The sequence below is a fragment of the Pseudonaja textilis genome, chromosome 2, assembly GCF_049901715.1.
Source record: "Pseudonaja textilis isolate UNSWEBS1 chromosome 2, rPseTex1.2, whole genome shotgun sequence".
In the NCBI taxonomy this organism is placed as follows: Eukaryota; Metazoa; Chordata; class Lepidosauria; order Squamata; family Elapidae; genus Pseudonaja; species Pseudonaja textilis.
Window position 1 is genome coordinate 224,419,430 of NC_141991.1, and position 19,704 is coordinate 224,439,133.

At 36.3% G+C, this 19,704-nt stretch overlaps 1 protein-coding gene across 3 annotated transcripts in view; it reads left to right on the top strand.

The window, feature by feature from the left end:
• The window catches only part of ARHGEF28 (Rho guanine nucleotide exchange factor 28), a 139,508-nt gene extending 122,843 nt beyond the window's left edge, over positions 1 to 16,665 (top strand). For all 3 annotated transcript variants that reach the window (XM_026718072.2, XM_087927145.1, XM_087927147.1), the window contains 2 exons: positions 208 to 502; positions 15,124 to 16,665. In XM_026718072.2, coding sequence (XP_026573857.1) covers positions 208 to 502; positions 15,124 to 15,290 — 462 coding nt within the window. In that variant the 3' untranslated portion in view covers positions 15,291 to 16,665. The remainder of the gene's footprint in view (positions 1 to 207; positions 503 to 15,123) is intronic.
• The last annotated feature ends 3,039 nt before the right edge of the window (positions 16,666 to 19,704 follow it).

Consider the following 19,704-nt stretch of genomic DNA (forward strand, 5'->3'; position numbering starts at 1 on the left):
TATTATTTTTTTCCACAAATTGTTCATTGCTTGAACTTGCTACCTGCTCTTGAGTCTCATCTTGGCAACAGATGAATAAAATGAAGGGTTTTTCTTCTTTTTTGTTCAAAGCTGGTTAATTACTTCAAGATATAAGACAGATTTATGGTGGCAGGAAATGATAAAAATTTGGCCTGCTTAGACTTCCTTTTGTATTCTTATATACAGATAATGGGACCTGTTCATTTGGACAGTTTTTGTGGTGAAAATTCAGCCATCATAAAAGAAACCCTAGTACAGATGTCATTAAACCACCTCAACAGATCAAATTCTCTAGCTTACCAAGACTGTGGGAATAGTGTAAATTTAACAGATTCAGAGTTACCAAGGAGAACTGAAAATCAGGCCAACTTCAACATGGATATTTCTTGTCAGCAAACATTCACCGCTGATCTCTCAAAATCAACAGGACCTTGCCATCATCCTTCTTCCAACAGAAATCAGTCAGATGCTTGTAACAATCGTAAGTTATAATTCAATATCATATCTCCAGTAAATAACATAGAGAAAAAGTAATGTCTGTTTTTTCTAACTATTCTTATTTATTGAAATAAATCTTTGAATCTTCTGCTATTAAGATAAGGGTGGGGGAGGGGGAAATCACCCTTTTTTAAGATATGAAAGTTTGATACATCTCTCCCAGCCCAACCAAATCCAGACACAAAAGAGAAGCAAATATGAAAGCAGCCTATTTTTAAGGTTTGCAATATTTGCTCACCCAATTTCCCTTAATAGTGCTCTTGTAAATCCACACTACCCATCTTAGCTATGTAGATATAGTAGGAAACCATAGGCTGTGAGGGGACTTTGGATATTTTTTCTATGTATAGTGTAGTACAAATGAGATATTGTAAATCTGTGGTTGCTCTAGCTTTCCAGTCACAAAACAACTTTGGCAACTTGGTTCAGGATGATAAAATCTGAAATCAAATTAAAAGCTGCACATGTAACCAAAGTTAGCTGCTCAGATTCAACAAAGTGTATGGAGCTCTAGTAGTATAGTGGTTAGAATGGAGTATTGCAGGCTAACTCTTCCCAATAGTCCGGAGTCTTGACGACTCAGAGTTGATTCAGCCTTTGATTCTTCTGAGGTTGGTAAAATAAAGAGCCAGATTGTTGGGGGCAATTTACTGATGTTGTAAACTGCCCACAGAATGCTGTAAAGCTCTATGGAAAACTACATCAATGTAAATGCTATGTTACTATATTTTATTTCTTATAGAAGAACAGTGGCAAAATTTTGGAAAAGTGTAAGTTCTTCATTTTTAGCCTAATATTTTTTGAGGAACATAGAATAAAATTTGGGTCATATTTAATAGTGTCATTCTTCCATATGTATCAAAGCCAATAAGTAGAATCTCTGATCACGAACACTTCAGACCATGACCAAATCGGGTTCCAATAAAAAATTCACGAAGTTTTTGAATCTGGTCATGAACACATACTTGGGTGGTGATCAAACATGACCCCGACCCAGAAATTCCTGAAGACAAAACATTAGAAGATGAAGAAATCACCAAAGTTATGGAACAAATTATGATTGTGACCAGAGGTTCTACTGTACTTTGATTGAACTTATTCAAGCCGTAGTATAAGCTATGAATAAGCATGACCATTTCAGTAGGTTAGATCAAGAACGGGATACAGAAATTAGAAATAGTTTCAGGGTAGCCTTGTTCTTTTCCTACTCCTGAAGAGCCTGAGGAATCCTTCAGTAATTATATTCTTTAGGCATTAAAAATCTTTGGATTCATGTTGCATTATGTTTGCAGTTGCCTTCAGTTACATAATCAAATCAGGAAATGGTTCTTTAATAATTATATTAAAATTTATATATTGGAAGTGTTTTTTGTTTTCTTTTTCACAGTTTTAAATACAACTAAACATTATTGCCTAAGTGAGAGTGTGATGGCTATAATAATTATAAATTCTATTGGATTCCTGTTTTATTTCTAGAAAATTACAGTGAATGTAACAGAACTGACTATAATAATTTAGATCTCTTACAGACTTTTATTTAGATTTTATTTTTATAAGGACATCAAATCTAAAAGAGAGTCATAAGTATACACCGTATCAAACAATTTTGCAAACAAAATAAAATAATGAGATTAGATACATTTAAAATGTTTAATGCTTTTCAGATTTTACACAGTACCAAATATATTCTACTGGGTAATCTCATAAATATCCTTCCTTCCCCATAAATATTAGTCCAGAGAAACTTGTAAGAAAATGCAAATATTTATAGGTGGAGGCAGTTTGTTTGCTCCATTAAATGCTTATATAGATTTGGACTACAAGGTGTTTAATTGAGAGTTAAAGGTTGCTGTTCACATAATTGGCAATTGTTGGTTTCAGTGCATATGCTTTACAAATGGCCTTGAGGCAAGTTCTCCCAAATGGCAAAATTCAATACTAGATATTACAGGCTTTGTAACAAAAGGCCTGTCCCTTAGCTTAAAAGCAGGAAGAAAATGATTGAAAGACATTACATTCATGCTAAGCTAATCGTTGTCTTTTATGTAGATTAATAGCCAATTGTTTGATTAATTAGAATAGGAAGGAAATGAACGTTTATATCACACAAGGAGTCTTGTTGAGATTTCACTGTAAATTCCTTTTAAATCCAGGCAGTCTCCTCCATTTTTCCAGATCCTGCCCTTTTATTCTTTTTCTCTCCTTTCTTGCTTTTAAAAGCTTTTAAGTATCCAGAAATCTTTAATATCCCTTTGACATTTTATTTTCAGCTTAAATGCCTATTGATGTCAAAGTGGATTTTTTTTTTTCAATTTCTTGGTTACGTCTCTTAGCTCTCAGTGTAAGGAAGGAAAGAAAAAAAACCAAGTCCTTTCCCTTCCCCCTCTCTCCTTCGCTGCTTCAAAATCTTATTTGGGAACAATGTTATTTTTTTATATTTTAAATTCCAGGATACCTTACATTGTTGCTTTTGCAGTTTAACCCAGTCAACCAAAACTTTCTCTTCTTATCTTCCTCCTGCACATTCTTTTCCGGTCGAGTTCTTCTTTGAGGTGGCCATTTCTGACCACTGCTGCAACTGCCTTCGGGAAAGGGAGTAATGGCCAGCTGAGGAGGAGAGATGCGGCTCTCCTCAACCCTGCTGGCAGTTTCCCCCCTCTTCACCACCTCTACGGGGTGGCTTAGCCCCAAGACCAGCTGGCTCAGGGTCCATGGCGAGCACAGATCGAAAACCGCGCATGGTCACGGTTTTGGTCTTTCAGCGAAGAGACTCAAACCAGAAGCCCCTGTGCTCTACTTTCCTGATGTGGAGCTGGTGCCTCGAACATGGAAAGATGGATGGATAGATAGAGACAGAGAGACAGATGGGTAGGTAGGTAGGTAGATATATTGATAGGTAGGTAGGTAGGCAGGCAGGCAGGCAAGCAGACAGGAAGACAGACAGACAAACAGACCTTTTGGATGGATGTATGGATAGGTAGGTAGGTAGATAGATATATTGGTAGATATATTGGTAGGTAGGTAGGTAGGCAGATAGATAGATAGATTGATGGATAGATGGATGGGTAGGTAGGTAGGTAGATGGATGGATAGGTAGGTAGGTAGGTAGGTAGACAGAAAGACAGACAGATAGACAGAACTTATGGATGGATGGATGGATGGATGGATGGATGGATGGATGGATGGATAGATTGGTAGATAGGCAGGAAGGCTTTGACCACATGCCCAATATCCAGGATCCCGTTCAACCAAGCCCACCCCTCTTTGTAGTTGCCATGCCTGACAGCAAGTTCACAGGCTGCCCCTCTCACCTCCCAAGCACACCCCCTCACGTCGTAGATGGCAGTGCTGTTACCTGCTTCCTGGAGCCAGTACAGGGCAGGGTTGATGAAGCCCAGGGCAGGCAGTGGTGAAGCATTGGAAAAGTAGATCAAAGCCGTGCCACCGCTGTTGTGTTCAAGGCACTGCCCCCGCAGGCACGTTGGGAAACATCGACTGTGGAGCTGGTACCTCAATGGGTGAAACTGCAGGGTCGGCCGGCTCCTCAAATGTCCCCCTGTCACCTCTTAGCGCCTCCCTGCCAGCCCCCTTGCCTCTTAGCACCCCCCCAAGGCATCCCACCGGCCCCCAGGGGGTGGTACCGCCCACTTTGGGAACCTCTACTCTTAAGGACTGTCTGAGCTAAGAATTTTATAAAAGTATATGGAAAACTGAAAACCAGCTAGCTATCCTGCTTTAATTTTCATCATGGAAAAGAGATAGAATGTAAAACAAACAAATAAGCAATATGCATTGAATCCATTATATTTTCTATACAGCAATAGAATGACAGCCTGAAGTATATTTTGTCTCAGAACAAAACATAATCATAAATTGAGATTTCTTCTACATTTATATTAAAATGCTATGATTAACTAAAGCAGTGTTTCTCAGACTTTGTGACATGAACATATGTTGACGTAATGCCGGCTAGGGAATGCTGGGAGTTGAAGTCAACACCTCTTGAATTTGCCGAAGTTGAAAAAAACAACACTGAAGCATACCATATCACCAATGGACAGCATCTGTGTTAAGAGTCCACTTGGTTCACTCTTGACTATATCAATGTATATTTGAAAGAGTTATCTAAAAAGCAATGTTAAAACTAAGCATTTATATACAGTGAGATTGTAAAGAAATGGTTAAGCATATTTGCATAGAAAGTGCATGAGGTAATTCTGCAGTAGAATTTATAAATACATAATATGAATTACGATGCTTTATGTTTCCGATATTTTATTGTATGTTGAGAATAGTATGCAATATTATTAGTATGCTAATAATAATCTGGACCGCATCACAGAAGAAAGATTAATATTAAGCTGCAGAATCGCCCTATTATATTAAACTTTTGAAAACAATTTTATTTTTAATGAGTAAATAAACAAAGAAAAAATGTACTTTGAACAGTTTAAAAAGTACAAAAGCTAGCTTTATTTTACTATTTGTTTTCTTTAATACCAATATTCTATCCATTTCTTTTTTTAAAATAAACTTTATTCAGTTTTCAAAGGTTTAAAAACATAAAATAAAATTATCCACAATTATATTGACATTAAGACATCATTTACATTTCCTTATCTTATTTCTATACATATTATCTTGTTACATTACCATTGCATATTCTTTTTCTTATTCTTATTCCTAATTTATATCATATATTTTCATCATATATTTCTATTTATTCTATATTCAATATCTGTATAGTTTCTTATTCTTTACTTAATCACAACATTGTTTTTGTTACTATTCTTAAACCAGCCCTCCCAGACTATGTTGATTCCTCTTTATCTTTTAATTTTAGAGTCAGCTTGTCCATTTCTGCACAGTCTAATATTTATGACTGTTCCCTCTGATGGTATATTTCCGTTTCCAAGATTGTGCATATGAGTCCTAGAAGCAGTCAATATATACAAAATAATATATCTGTCCTTCTTACTATAATTCCCTTTTATTATCCCTAATAAAAATAGTTCTGGTTGAAATTCAATTTTTTGTTTTATTATTTCTTCTAACCATAATCAAATTGTATTCCAATATTTTTTGACTTCTGGGCAAGTCCACCACATATAGTTGGGTACCCCTTTCTTTTTTACACTTCCAACATTCTGGATTTTGATTCGCAAATATTTTTGCTAACCTTGCTGGTGGGTACATGCCACCTGTAAAACATTTTGTACATGTTTTCTCTATATACTGTAGAAAAAGTTAATTTATAGTTTATCCCCCACATTCTTTCCCAATGTTCCAAATCTATATTGTGTCCCATGTGTTTTGCCCATCTTACCATTGTTTCCTTAACTACCTCTTTTTCCATCTTAAAATTTAAAAGAAAATTATGTATTTTAGATATCATGGTTTTTTCCCCTTGTAGGATTTCATCTAATTATTGCCTATCCAAATAAAACCCGTATTCCTCTTTGTTCTTTTTATACCTGGCCTGTACTTGCATATATGGCCACCAGTCTATTTCTGCCTTTTGTTATTGTAACTCCTATAGTTTTTAGTCTTTCTCGTTCATCTAACAAATCTTTGTAGTACCTCATTTTCACCAAATCCGTTGCATTCGGATAGATTAGTGCCTCCATCGTTGACAGCCAGCATGATATTTTAACATAATGGTTCTTCTTGATTTTACTCCATATCTGAATTAATGCATCTTTATTTATTTATTTATTTTTGTCAATCGCTTACAAGATAATAGGTATAAGTAAAAACATAGTTATAAATACATATAAGAAAAATAAAAAAATAAAAGAAACAATAGGACAGGGACGGTAGGCACGATTGCTGTGCTTATGCACGCCCCCTACAGACCTTTTAGGAAAGAGGTGAGATCAAGAGTAGACAGTCTACGGTTAAAGTTTTTGGGGTTCCGGGAAGAAACCACAGAGTCAGGTAGAGTATTCCAGACATTGATCACTCTGTTGCTGAAGTCGTATTTTCTGCAATCAAGTTTGGTGCGATTAACCTTGAGTTTGTATCTATTGTTTGCTCTTGTGGTGTTATGGTTGAAGCTGAAGTATTCATTGACAGGTAGGACATTACAATGTATGATTTTATATACTATACTTAGATCGGACTGAAGGCGGCGTAGTTGTAGGTTTTCTAGGTCTAGAATTTCGAGTCTAGTGGCATAAGGTATTCTGCAACGAGTAGAGGAGTGTAGAACTCTTCTTGTGAAATCTCTAATTTGATGTCTCTGAAAGTAGGAATGTTGCTTATTTTTTCCGTCCAATAGGAAACTATGCCACCCCCTTTGCAAATCATGGCCTTCTATTAACAATATTCTTTTATTTTCTAAGTTAATCCAATCTTTAATTCATACCATGGCTGCTGCCTGGTAGTACATTTCCCAATCTGGGAGTCCATCCATTTCATTCTGATTCAGAGCTGAAATATAATTTACTTTTTTTTCTCCTTTTAATAGCAATAGCACTTAGACTTATATACTGCCCCATAGTGCTTTAAAGCACATTCTGGGTGGTTTTCAATGTCAGCATATTGCTTCCAACAATCTACTAAATATTCTAACACTTTATCATCTGTCCAAATTCATGGACAGCGATTGGCAAGATTGCAAAGATCCTTTTGAAAAAAACAACAGTTCTATAGTGGATTGGTTTTTCCTCCACTAAGAATTTTTTTGCAATTGTCCCATTTCAAAAGAAGATGAGAACACTTAATTAACTGGACTAGTTGTTGCAAAATAAGCAGAGTTCATTTTTTTAAAGTGTTTCTTTATAGGCTCACAAAAACACTGATCAAGGTGATTGCCAGAATATTCTCTTGGCAGGACAACTGTTTCTTTCCCCTCACGATAAATTCACAGAGATATATTTAAAAGCTCTAGGTTCCCTTTTCATTATTTCTTATTTAGAGCCCAGCTGTGTTTAATGAATTGGGAAAGAAGCAAGCCAATAAAAGGTATGTTCATCGTTAGAAGAATAATGAATGGATAATGTGTATGTGTATAATTTTACTACAAAACTTCAAAAGCTGAAAGGAAAGGCAGCTTTAATACTATGAATTTGAGAGAACAATAGAAATGAACCAGCAAGGATCATAAGATAAGATGAAAAGTAAGTAGTAAATGGCGGAATAAAGCTTTTGGAAATCCTAATTTATTCAGTTTAGCTGCTGCCCTGACTTCAGAACAATATAGTAATAATTATAAATGTATATGTCACCTTGTTCCAACAACTGACTCTGGGCAATTCACAATATAACAAAAATGGAATTTAAAAGGCCAAAGTTAGCAAGAACAATGACAAGATAAAGAACAAGATGGCAAATCCAGCCAACAGCACAAATAAACATATGTTAATAAAACAATAGACTCTCTATCCCAAGACTTGTGAAAATGGCCAGGTTACAAACAACTAAATAGATGGGAAAAGAATAAGTAGAGATTAATACTGAAGAGGAATGAGATGCTTTGCCCTAAAAACTGTACTTCATATTGATCTGACCTCAGATGTCTCTTCTGGCATTTCACTTCCCTTAGTTCATAGAAGAACCAAGGGACACATATTATGAGATGCCATGTAGGAGCAGTCCAGCACCAGGGCCTCAACTGATGCCCATACCAAGTACTGACTGAGGATTCAGTTGACTGCCGGTCAGGTCCAAGGGAAAAACCACAAAATCTCCTTGGAACCCGATAGATCTATTAAACATTTGATACAGACTATTTAATAAACCACACCTTCCCGCAGAAATAGAAACTAATAGGATGCAAAATGTACATATGCTTTGTGTGTCCAATCGCACTTGGCCAATAAACAATTATATTCTATTATTACAATGAATTCACATCCTTGGATCCTAAGACCAAATGAGGCAAAGAAAAGAGATTAGATCTTGTTGTATAATGAAGAATACATTTTTTTTCTTGTATGTCTCCACCGCAGATTTGAAAGAAACCAAATAATGGAAATCTCTTGCAGCAATTCTGGAGGGTATCATAACAAATACGTTTTGAATTAACATCACAGACAATTATGCTTTATACATTGTGATATTTTAATATTTTCCAAAACTCTGCTCTCTGTTTAGTTATGAAGATATAATGCAGATTATTTGGCCTTTAATGCAGATTAATGGATCTATACTAAGGCTGGTATTAGGTGGTAGAGTTGGAGTGGATTTTCATTTTGTTAGAAATAAATGTACTTCAATAAATTAAAATGATTATATTTGAAATAAAGTAAAGGTTTCCCATACAGCAACATTTCAGTAATATATTATTTTCACCTGATTCCAAGGCTTAGGTTTTGGTTTCCCTAGACCAGAATTTATCAAACTAGCATCTTTCAGACGTGTGGACTTCAACTCCTTGAATTCATGCTGGCTGAGGAACTTTGGGAATTGAAGTCCACACGTGTAAAAATTGCTGAGGTTAAGAAACATCGTCCTAGACTTCCAATCTAATTCTCCAATGCATTGTACCTTACAAATTCTGTTGCTAGTTGAAATGATAGCTTTGTGCTTTAATTGAAAATGTTTAGCCACAAAGACTTGAGCTGCAAAAGGGATTTTCCCTGCTTTCATCTTTGCAATGTAAAGTCATAAGTTACTTTACTTGGTTTGAAGAAAAGCTGGTGAACTTGTAGATTAGGTTTATTATACAGGTGTCCTCTACTTATGACTAGAGTTGAGCCCAAAATGTCCATTGCTAAGCGATATATTTGTTAAGTGAGTTTTTCCCCATATTATGACCTTTTTTGCTACAGTTAAATAAATCGCTGCAATTGTTAAGTTAATAACCCCACTGTTAAGTGAACCTGGCTTCCCCATCAACTAAGTTCGCAAAAAGTGATCACATGACCCCAGGATACTGCAACCATCATAAATATGATTTAGTTGCCAAGCATCTGAATTTCGATCACATGACCATGGGGAGGCTGCAAAGATCATAAGTGTGAAAAATGGTCATATGTCACTTTTTTCACTGCTGCTGTTACTTTGAACAGTCATTAAATAAACTATTGTAAGTTGAGGACTACCTGTAGTTTGTATTTTCTTGGGTCTCAATATCTGCAGAATAAAATATATCACCTAAAGTTCTGTATTTTCTGTATTTGTATCAGAAAGTTCTGTATTTTGAACAAAATAGCCATGTGATATTTTTGACTAATACAAATAGACTTATGGAAAATCTGCTTAAATTACAAAACAAATGTCATAATAATGATGACACCTTTCTACGCAGTAATACTCAATATTATACTACTAGCCAATTGCATTAGTATTGCATTGGTAACCAGTAGGTAAACTAGGACCATACCATGGCAAGGATAATTTTATATGATTGGCAATTTGTTAAGTTACAATATTAAAATTCAGAAGAATAAAAAGTGTTGCAGCTCCATAGACATTCTTGTTTAGCTATTGAGTGCACTGTTGAGCTAAATAAAACATAAAGAATTTTCTGCATTGTAACAAAATATGTCCCTATAAGATGTGCTATAGTAAATTAAAAAATGAGTTTTTTAAAAAATTCAAAACTATTTAATAAGATGTCAGAAGAATACAAAAGTTGATTCTTTTGTAACTTGTGTTCCAATTGCAACAGAACATAAGATTTCATATCAATAGTTTATTTAAGATGACTGACTAAAGCCTATCCCGAAGATACACATTCAGAAAAACATCTCATTTAGCTGGATTATTCCCTGCTATATATTTGAGCATTGGAATCTAAAGCTGTTTACTTTTTTTTTAAAGAAGACTATCACAAAGTTTTTCATTCAAAACTGTAACTGATTAGATCTGCAGTTTCATACTAAGGATGACATTTAGTGAATATAAATTTATATTTGCAGAAAGTTCTGTTCTTTTGTGGTCTTGATATTATATTTAATTTTTACACAAGTTTTGGGTAGATAATTTGATAGTTATATAAATGTATTAGAAATATTTATATACTTGAATAATAATTTCATTAGATTACTAAATAGAATTGTAACTACAGCTATAAAATGATATGGCTCTTATTCTTTCACATTTTTTCATATAGTTTTTTTTTAAAGATTTGGGTTTGATATCTTCAGATTTTGGAGAAATTGATCATAAACACTATTTATTTAAAAATATGGCATATTTTTTCTTGAATCAATATCAGAAATAGATATAAATAAGCATACTTTCTGATTTTACCTGTGGCTTTTTGATATCATTTCTCCAAAATATGTTTGCCTTTGGGGCATTATGGCAGTATCATTGTTGGCTCTTAGAGAAGTTAATTGCAGAAGTGGTTTCATGTTAGCTTTTGAAATTTTTTCATAGTTGTTAGCATATGAAATTTTTCGCATAGTTGTTAGCATATGAAATTTTGATTAGACCAAAGAGCTGATTTCCAGTTCCTGGAAATTAGAGATCTACACAAAATTAAAATAGATTTTGGTGAAGCATTGTTTTGATTATATTGTTTCAAACAAAAACAAAATCTAGAGCTGTGTTTCTCAACTATGGCAATTCGAAGACATGTGGATCTTAATTCCCACTATGGAGAATTCTGGGACATGAAGTCTACACCTTTTAAACTTTAGATTGTAGAGAACACTGATCTAGAGGAGTCCTAGTGTGTTTGTACTGAGCATAGAGGGCAAAGGTGGTGTAAGGTAACCCCTCTTTTCTCTCCAACACTGACCTTGATGCCTTCTACTCTGTCTTCTCTCTTCCATCTGTAATGATGACCCAGCAAGAAATCCCATCAGCTGACTGTCTCTGATCTTTCCTTACCCACTCTTATTAGTCAACTTCAATGTACTGACTTGTGTGCCTGTTCCTTAGAGCAGTGTCTCCATAATAAAAAATGGCTTCCAGGTACTGATGCACATGCCATCAGAAGGAAATCCCTTAGCACTGATTCTCCTCAACCCTTTAGGCTCCACATTTTTTATAGAGCAATCACATTTCAATCCATATCTAGAAAAAGAAACCAATTACACAAACCAAAACATCCCACATCCATGTTTTAGTTCTGGTACAAGCACTCAAAATAGCTATATTGCACGTTGAATGGTATGACATTTCTTTACTTTCACTGTGGTATTTTAGCAATCAATTGTGCCATCTGTTATGCCCTGGATTTGTCCCAGAACTCTGCCACTTTTAAGATGAACTTTGAAAACATGCAACAGCAGGATTTCCTGTTCCACTTTCAGAATGATGGTGTCACACATGGGAAAAATCATCCTTTTTGTAAGGGAGTCTGTGAAATTGTGCCTACTTACCTAAATAGCAGCCAAGGATCGGTACTTGATTAAACTAAAGCTTTTTCTCATCATTGACTTCCACTTTCTTCTAAATACTTTCTCATTTCTGGAACTTTCCAATACAAATCCTTCTGCATTTTCTCTTATCAGAAAAGCTGACACTAATCATTGTTTGGTGACGGCACATTTAATGACTCTTCTAGTAGAATCTGTATTCCTAAACTTCCATTATTCCATATTCTGGCATATAGAATGAGAATAAATGTATCATTACTTTTGTCAGCTTTGGAAACCATATTAAACCCAGAAACTTTCATGCTGTCACATTCCTGTGCCTGGATATTAGGAGGGTGGGGTTAGAGTGTTAGTAGTTAGACATAATAGCATTCTTCATTTCAGTCAAGGTCATGTTCTTCCTACACCTGGAGGAGGAAGGGTTGAAGGGATGTCTCAAGTTGGAAGATCTGGTGATTGGACCATGTGATGGACTGATGGGTGCAGGGGTTGGGTTTTGATTTTTGATTTACTGAGGGAAAACCCTGAACTCTCACATTCGGATTTTCCCAGGTATGCCAGTATGACTTTTCCAATAAAAAGAAACTTTGAGACAGGCATTTTCTAAAGTGGCAGCCGCGGTATTATGTAAAGAGAAGAAAGATGGGGGAGATTATGTGTAGATGCCAGTGGCGTGGCTACTTTCTTTGTAAGATGCTTGCTTAAGTCTTTCCCCCACTCCATACTGTAAGACTGTACATTCCTAGTTCTCTTAATCTTTTCTTGTAAGGTCAGTGATTGGTGACCCTGATATTGAATCTCATATCTTTAGAAACAACTGACAGCATAAAAAATTGAAACAGTGCCTGAACTGCCTTTAAATCATGCATTATTCAAATAGTGCTGTCATGACAACCCTGGAAAAGGTACAGTAATGTTTTATTGGAACAGTTTTTCTAATGTGTATGTATCCCATTGAGCTGCACAATTAACAATTCATTTTGAATTTCTCAGAAAACACAATGCTGTTGGATGTTAGTGTACCTTAAAAGACAGTGAGATGTTTATTTCAAAGTAAATATTTTGAACATTTTGAATATACAGTACAACATGTTCAAATATACTTTTAAAAACATATACACATGGACTCTAAATTCTCCAAATACTACTTAAATTGTGTTGAGGCATTCAGATTTTGGACTTCTTTTATTGGGAACTAAAAGATGACAGTGCATTTAAAAGGCTTTTCAGATGCTGCTGGCTTGTTCTCAAGAAGAACTTGTAACCAGAAGTGAAGATATGTTTGGTGGCTAGCAATAAAGTGCTGGAAAGTGACATCTCCCTGGGTCAGACACATATCTGAAAAAAGTTTTTAGGCATTTGAAGCTGGTGCTGCTAAATGCAAATCCAGCCTTTACTAAAAATTATTACCCTTCAGGTTTATGCTATATAGGCAGCATTTAGAAACTTAGCATCTTTTCTGCCTGGCCATTGTAAAAAGTTGCTTATGCTGAGTCATGAGTCTATAAATTTTGTATTGTTTGTACAAAAAGCAGTTGTTAAACTCTGAGGAAGGGCTAGTCTCCTTACAAAGGCACCAACTGCTCAAAATGGTTATTCCCTTAGTTCCCAGTCTTTAAACCTGCCAGAGACTGCTACCTTAAAGTCTCTTCATGAGGAATAACCATCTGGAGCACTTGTGGGTGCTCTCTCCTTGTCCAGAAAGGAATTATTGAGGAACTGGTTTTCTTGCCAGATGTTCATTGCCCCACAGTAATCAGTTCCACTTTCATGGAATTGTCTTCAGTCTGCCATTTCTTCCCTGGAAGACCTAACATGGAATCTATAAGATTCACCCCAAAATATTTAGAAAGCATAATTTATCAGGCAGCTCTGAGGTAGTGCCCTCCACTAAATAGCCATATTATCTCAGGATTGTGGGAGATGAATTTCAGAGTTATTGGGGACACAGGCTACATAAGGCTGCAATATATGTGCTACTTTACATTGATTGTAAATATTCATATTTTCATATCAATATTTTGTGTTCAGGAAGTACTGTATGCTGAAGAATAATACTTTCATTTATAGTATGTAGTATTGAATATTTGAAAGTCTGCTTAATTTTAAAGGTTTTTTTTTTAAAAAAATCCCCTTGACTTTAATGGTCACCTAAAAAGCTTACAGTGACAGAGAAAGAATTAAGAATAGATTTCCCTTGGTTTTCTTTTAGTGTTTGAATCCAAGGCATTCAAAAGGGGCTGAAATTTGCCCTCATTTCCAAAAGTTAGTTTTGAACATAAACACATTCATGCTGTGCTTGTTTTTGAACATAAATACAATCATGCTGTGCTGGTAATGAAGGCATTTAGTCCTTGGGAAGACACTTCTCTGGTATACAAGCGCTTGCTCTCAGCTTGATGAACTTTTAGGGATGGTGATGGGAGGTGAATGGTTCCCCCCACCCTCAAATTTTACAATATTTGTAATTCTTCCTGTTAATTGGCTTTTAAGGAGGTTCTCATAGCCAGTTCAGTGGCTTGGATCCAGAAATGGGCATTTGTAGTTTCTTTGTCTTCCAGAAGTGTTTCCAGATTACTCCCTGCACAAGTTAATAAAAAGAGATTCAGGTCGTTTCCATTCCCAGAATAAGTGAACCCTGTGAATCAGGATTGTGAGAATCACCTGGAGTCATAACAAATAGTTTGACAAGTTTAATAATTGCAGCACATTCAGGCCAGGAACAGAGTTTTCAGTGTTCTATTTAAAATGGAACCAATCTGGCTAAATTCTTGCTAAAGGCTCATGTAAACAAATTAAGCAATAAGCAGTACAAGAGTTTCTGTTGCAGCTCAGCTCTTGCATTTCATTCAACTGACCACTCACTGGATTATCTTTTTGATTTTTTAAAAAGTTTATTAAATATTTAATTAATATTAATAATATTCCTTTTATTTTCTTGTGAGAAAAATATGAAATAGTGACACTACATGTTTTGGGCAAATTTGTTACAAGGAAATCAATTGAAGAGGCAATTGTCCTAGGAAAAGAAATCACACAAGTCTAAACCTAGTGATTTAATTTGTTATTGTATAATTATGGCCAAAGTGGGAAACAGACATATGTGAGGTATTTTCACATGCCAAAATAAATTAACACTGGATACTTTGCACTTTGGCTTGGTGGCTGATAGTTATATTTGATTGCCTTGTTTTAGTCAGTAAATATCTTGGGCTGGTCCCACAAAGTAGCCATTAAGAATTTTTTTGAATATAACCATTTACCAGGGCTTACATGCATAGTGCAAGCCAAGAAGTAATTTTAACCTATATATGCTTTTATGTTCTAGATATGAATGCATTGCAGAGCCAGTATCCAAGATTACAAGATTTTGATTCAACTCATGGCAACTTTCAGTTACTTCACCCTTCAGATGTTCTGCTTCATAATTTACCTTGTGACATGGAACAAGATTCAGAAAATGGTGGCATGGAAGAAAAGATTGTTTATCTCTAATTCCCTGTTTGTAATATTAATACAGTAGCACTTTGGGGTAGCTTTTCTAATTGTAGTTATTCTGTATACAAATTGCTTTGCCAGTATATTATTTATTTCAAAATACAAATTTTCCCTATCCATAGGATACAAATTAAGTTATTTTTTAAAATATACCTGTAATATTTAAATTGTGACATTTGAACATTGATAGGCTCTAAAACTACACCTGGTGTATATATGTATATATACGTATGTATTTGTATGTCTGAAGTAAGATGATCAACATTGGACTAGGTTAAATGGAAAGATTTTTGCTTTAGATTATGTACACTATAATTTGAGCAGCTAAAATTTAAGAATGCAACTTCAATTACAAAAAAAAAGCACCAAGTGATAACACATGATGTAATGAAAAAACAGAAACAAGAACCTCGGTCTTTGGCTGTTGTACTTTCTGAATGTACCATAGTGAATTTGTTACAAACTTTTATAAGCATCGGTCCAATCATTACCTCAGGCTGCTTCCCTTCAGATACATTGAATTTCAGTTCATGTAACCAACAAGCATCAACTTGAAGAAGGCCGTGTTCTCAGTTACTTTCCAAGTTACACGACCACATTCCGTCTTTCATATTAGTTTCATAACATGTACACAGCAGACATGATCGTGACCTGAAATAATGATGAAAAGCTCTTGAAATAAAACCTCTTCTGAATCACTATAGCTTTTTCAGTTGAACACTAGGACCTCTGCCACATTATAGTTATTTTTATCTTGTTGCAGTTGTGAACCTTTTGATCTGTAGTCTAATGTGGTCCTAATATATCTTAACAGCAAAGAGTTTTAGTAAATAATTAATGGCCATATATTTGTCACTTCAAGCTACATTTGTTTACTGTATCATTCCTTAGTAGATATTTTTGTCATTTTCATCAACCATGTACAACATCTTTTGCTTTACAGGGATCAGTTTTATGTATTGCCTTAGAATTTGTCCTTAACTATTCAGAGTGGCCTTTCATATCAAAAGCAGCAAAACTCATGGCATTTCTCTTTCACATAGGATAGAAGGCTAGGAAGTGGAATAAGAGCAAATGCAGGATTTTTCCTATTTAAACAATAAACCAGGTTACACCGATTTCTTTTGTACATGCATGGGCTGTGAATCGGTATATATCTCTCAGAATGCAGAGCTTTGATGCACTACAATAAATAAGGATCTTTTCTGTACATTTTGCAAATGAATTGTATACTTTTTGAAAGGAATTACTATTTTCAATCTCCAAATGTGTGTTTCTGTGTATGTATATGCACATATACAGCTGACTATGTATGTAATTTTCAATATGAAATTGAAGCTGAGCTGAATATAATTCCTAGTGATCACATGGACACATCAATGTACTTTTATTGATGATAATCACAAAGTAGTATCCTAAAACTGTATTTTGGAACTTCCTTCCTTCCTTCCTTCCTTCCTTCCTTCCTTCCTTCCTACCTACCTACCTACCTACTTACCTACCTACAGTTGCAAGTGGGACTGCTTGCTTATGAGTTCATTCAAAGATCAGGTCTGATTGCATTTAGCTTTTTCAAAAATAGCCAATATTCTGTCATAAATCAATTAACTGCAGATAGTTTCATTTACAGTTGCTACAGTGGTGAGATTCTTAGTGTTTCAATGAGTTCTAATTCTTGTAAGCAAAGAGGGTCTGTGTAGGTTGCCTTAGGATTCAGTCAGTAGTTTTAATAAGTGCTTGCCATCTCCTCACTCCTCCCATTCAATACTTCCTTCAGAGAACTCCCTGTAGCTATGAATGCAATTGCCCTGTCACCTCTATATGTGTTTACTGATCACTTAACTTAAACTTAATTTAAATAGCAAACCTGTAGCAGTACTGTATGTTGCAAACTCCTAAAAACTATGCTTCTTTTTCACTTGGTGAAAATTATATGTTTCATGTCCCCCTCCCCTTCCTTTGTTTCAGCTATGGATGAAATGTTAATCCTGTATCTGCAGGAGTTGTTTTTCCTCACTGGATAAATGGCCTCCCAGGTGTCCCCTCTTGTAGATCCATTTGACACAGTCTAGGTCTAGAAATATACCCTTGTATGCTGCTTGGTTAGCTTGCTGAATTTTCATAATTTACTGAAATGGGACATTTCACAGTGCATGCTAGAATAGCACCATAGTGAATTGAAGGCTTCTTGTGAAAGAAGAGGGAGGGGCTGTTTGTTGATTCATGGAGAACTAAAAGGAGGGGGAAAGTAAACTTATTGACTAATGGGTTTACGGTAGATAAAATTTGCAGATAGGCTTAATTCTCAGAGCTAGCTATTGGTTTTCTAAAGTTGGGCAATGATTAGCTGAATTTGCTCTCTGTAAGTTCCAGGGCGATGCTAAATCGGTCAAGTTCAACAGAGGGGAGGGAGATAAAATGTGGAATTTTATTGCAAATTGGATAAAAATATTAAAATGGAGAATGGTCAGACAGCATTTCACATCTATGTCCAGGCAAAAATGAAATATAATAGAAACAGCAGTGGCTGTTAACAGGTAAAGGTAGAATGTGCACAACCAACCCATAATATATTGGAGTCCATTTACTACTAGTACTCACTGCGTGTATACTACACAGTATATGTGTGCCACATACTTTCTTGGAAAGAACAATTGCCTACTAACCTATTTCCTGCACTGCACTGTGCCTGTGGAAGAGAAATTATGTCATATCTTTATTTACAATACTTTCAGTGATCTTCAGACCTTTAACATTAAGTATTGTCTATTTTGTTTACCCATATTCACAATAAAAGTAAATTTTATCAGTTTATAGCTTGCCTCTGTACTTATAGGGAAAGAAAAATTTAAAACATAAACCAACGTACTGAATCTAGGTGGTCTTTTAAGCAGTCTGTATTCTATAAGTATCCATCATTTAGACATTTGTAATGTTTATTTGAATTAAACATGAGCTTTTAGAAACATTAAGAATTCATTAGCTCAGTATTAGAGACTTAATTCCTTTCAACACCCAAGAAATATTATAGAAGAACATTTCAATGTCATTTCAGGAATATCTGGGTTATATGTAAAAAAAAAAAAAAGATTGCAACTTTGCTTGATTGCAGCCATTATCTTGACAGTTTTTTTATCACTACTTTCCCCCTGGACACCCCAGCACAGTCTACATAGATGAAGGTTGACTTGCTAAGTGGATCTGGCACAGGGTTCATGAAGCAAACCAGTTTCGCTATATAGTAGGTAGGGACAGTGGGAATCTCGTTCATCCATTCATGTGTGTCACTAATTAGATGACGAGGCATTTGGCTAGGGTATCATAAATTATCAGAGAGGCAGATCTCTCTGAGAGTGAAAATTCACTAGAGATGGTGGAGTTGCCGCTTGTGGCAGTGTCATGAATCACATGTCACCCAAGGTCCATACTCAACCTTTCCCAGTTCCATGCATAAATGCATTGTAGCATTTGAGCGAGCCAATGATGGTAAGGAGACCAATGTCCCTGCAGTCTCTATGGCTCAAGCCCAAAGTCCGTAGCCCAGCGCCAGATGGTTCATACAGCAGTCCTCGGTTGGAAACAATAACAGGGAGGTGGTGGACTAAGACAGATGAGGTAATGGTGGCCCATCGCTGAATATCAGCGACACGATCAGGCTGTCTGTAGTTGGAGACCTTGATGTCCCAGGTCTCCCGCATTCGATAACCAGACACAATGGAGACACCCACGACCCAGAGCCGGTTCATCGCCTCCACCAGTAAGTCCGGTTTAATGAAGGATGTGCCAGATAGTACGATGGGCTCGACACTTGGACGGAAGCCTCGCTGGTGCAGAAACTGATCCAATCGCTGCAGAACATGGTTGTGCTGCATGCACCGGGCATCACGCGTCACCTCACAAGCTTACAGGATGTGGTTGATCCTCTCTGGGGCCTGGCAGGCTCCCCTACGCACCTTATCGGTGGTCTGACGATCGCCCTCCCGTGCACTCCTTGATCTCGTAGGGGGGCCTGCTGCCCCTAAATTGTATTGCCCTTAAATACAGGGGAACACTCGAGAGGGGCATAATAGCCAATCGTGGGTGGCTGAGTCGATCCTGGGGACCCTAGCTCCCAACCGTCAAAAGAAGTCAGGAGCACAGTCTTCCACTCCTCCCGTGCCCCAGCCTTGGTTGTCACAGCAGTAGCATTAACTCTGCATGGCTGGTTGGTGCCGCAGAAGACCAAATGCATCCTGGCACTGGACGATCTGAAACAGCGTGGTGGGATGGGATGCAATCTTCTCAAGTCGCAACGCCTGGAGCAATGGGATAGAAGTAGAGAAACAAGGCACCCCAGGCCTCCATCCTTGATGTGAGCGTGGAAGTAGCCCATGGGGGTATCTTTGGGCAATCGCAGCCAGCGCCACACCGC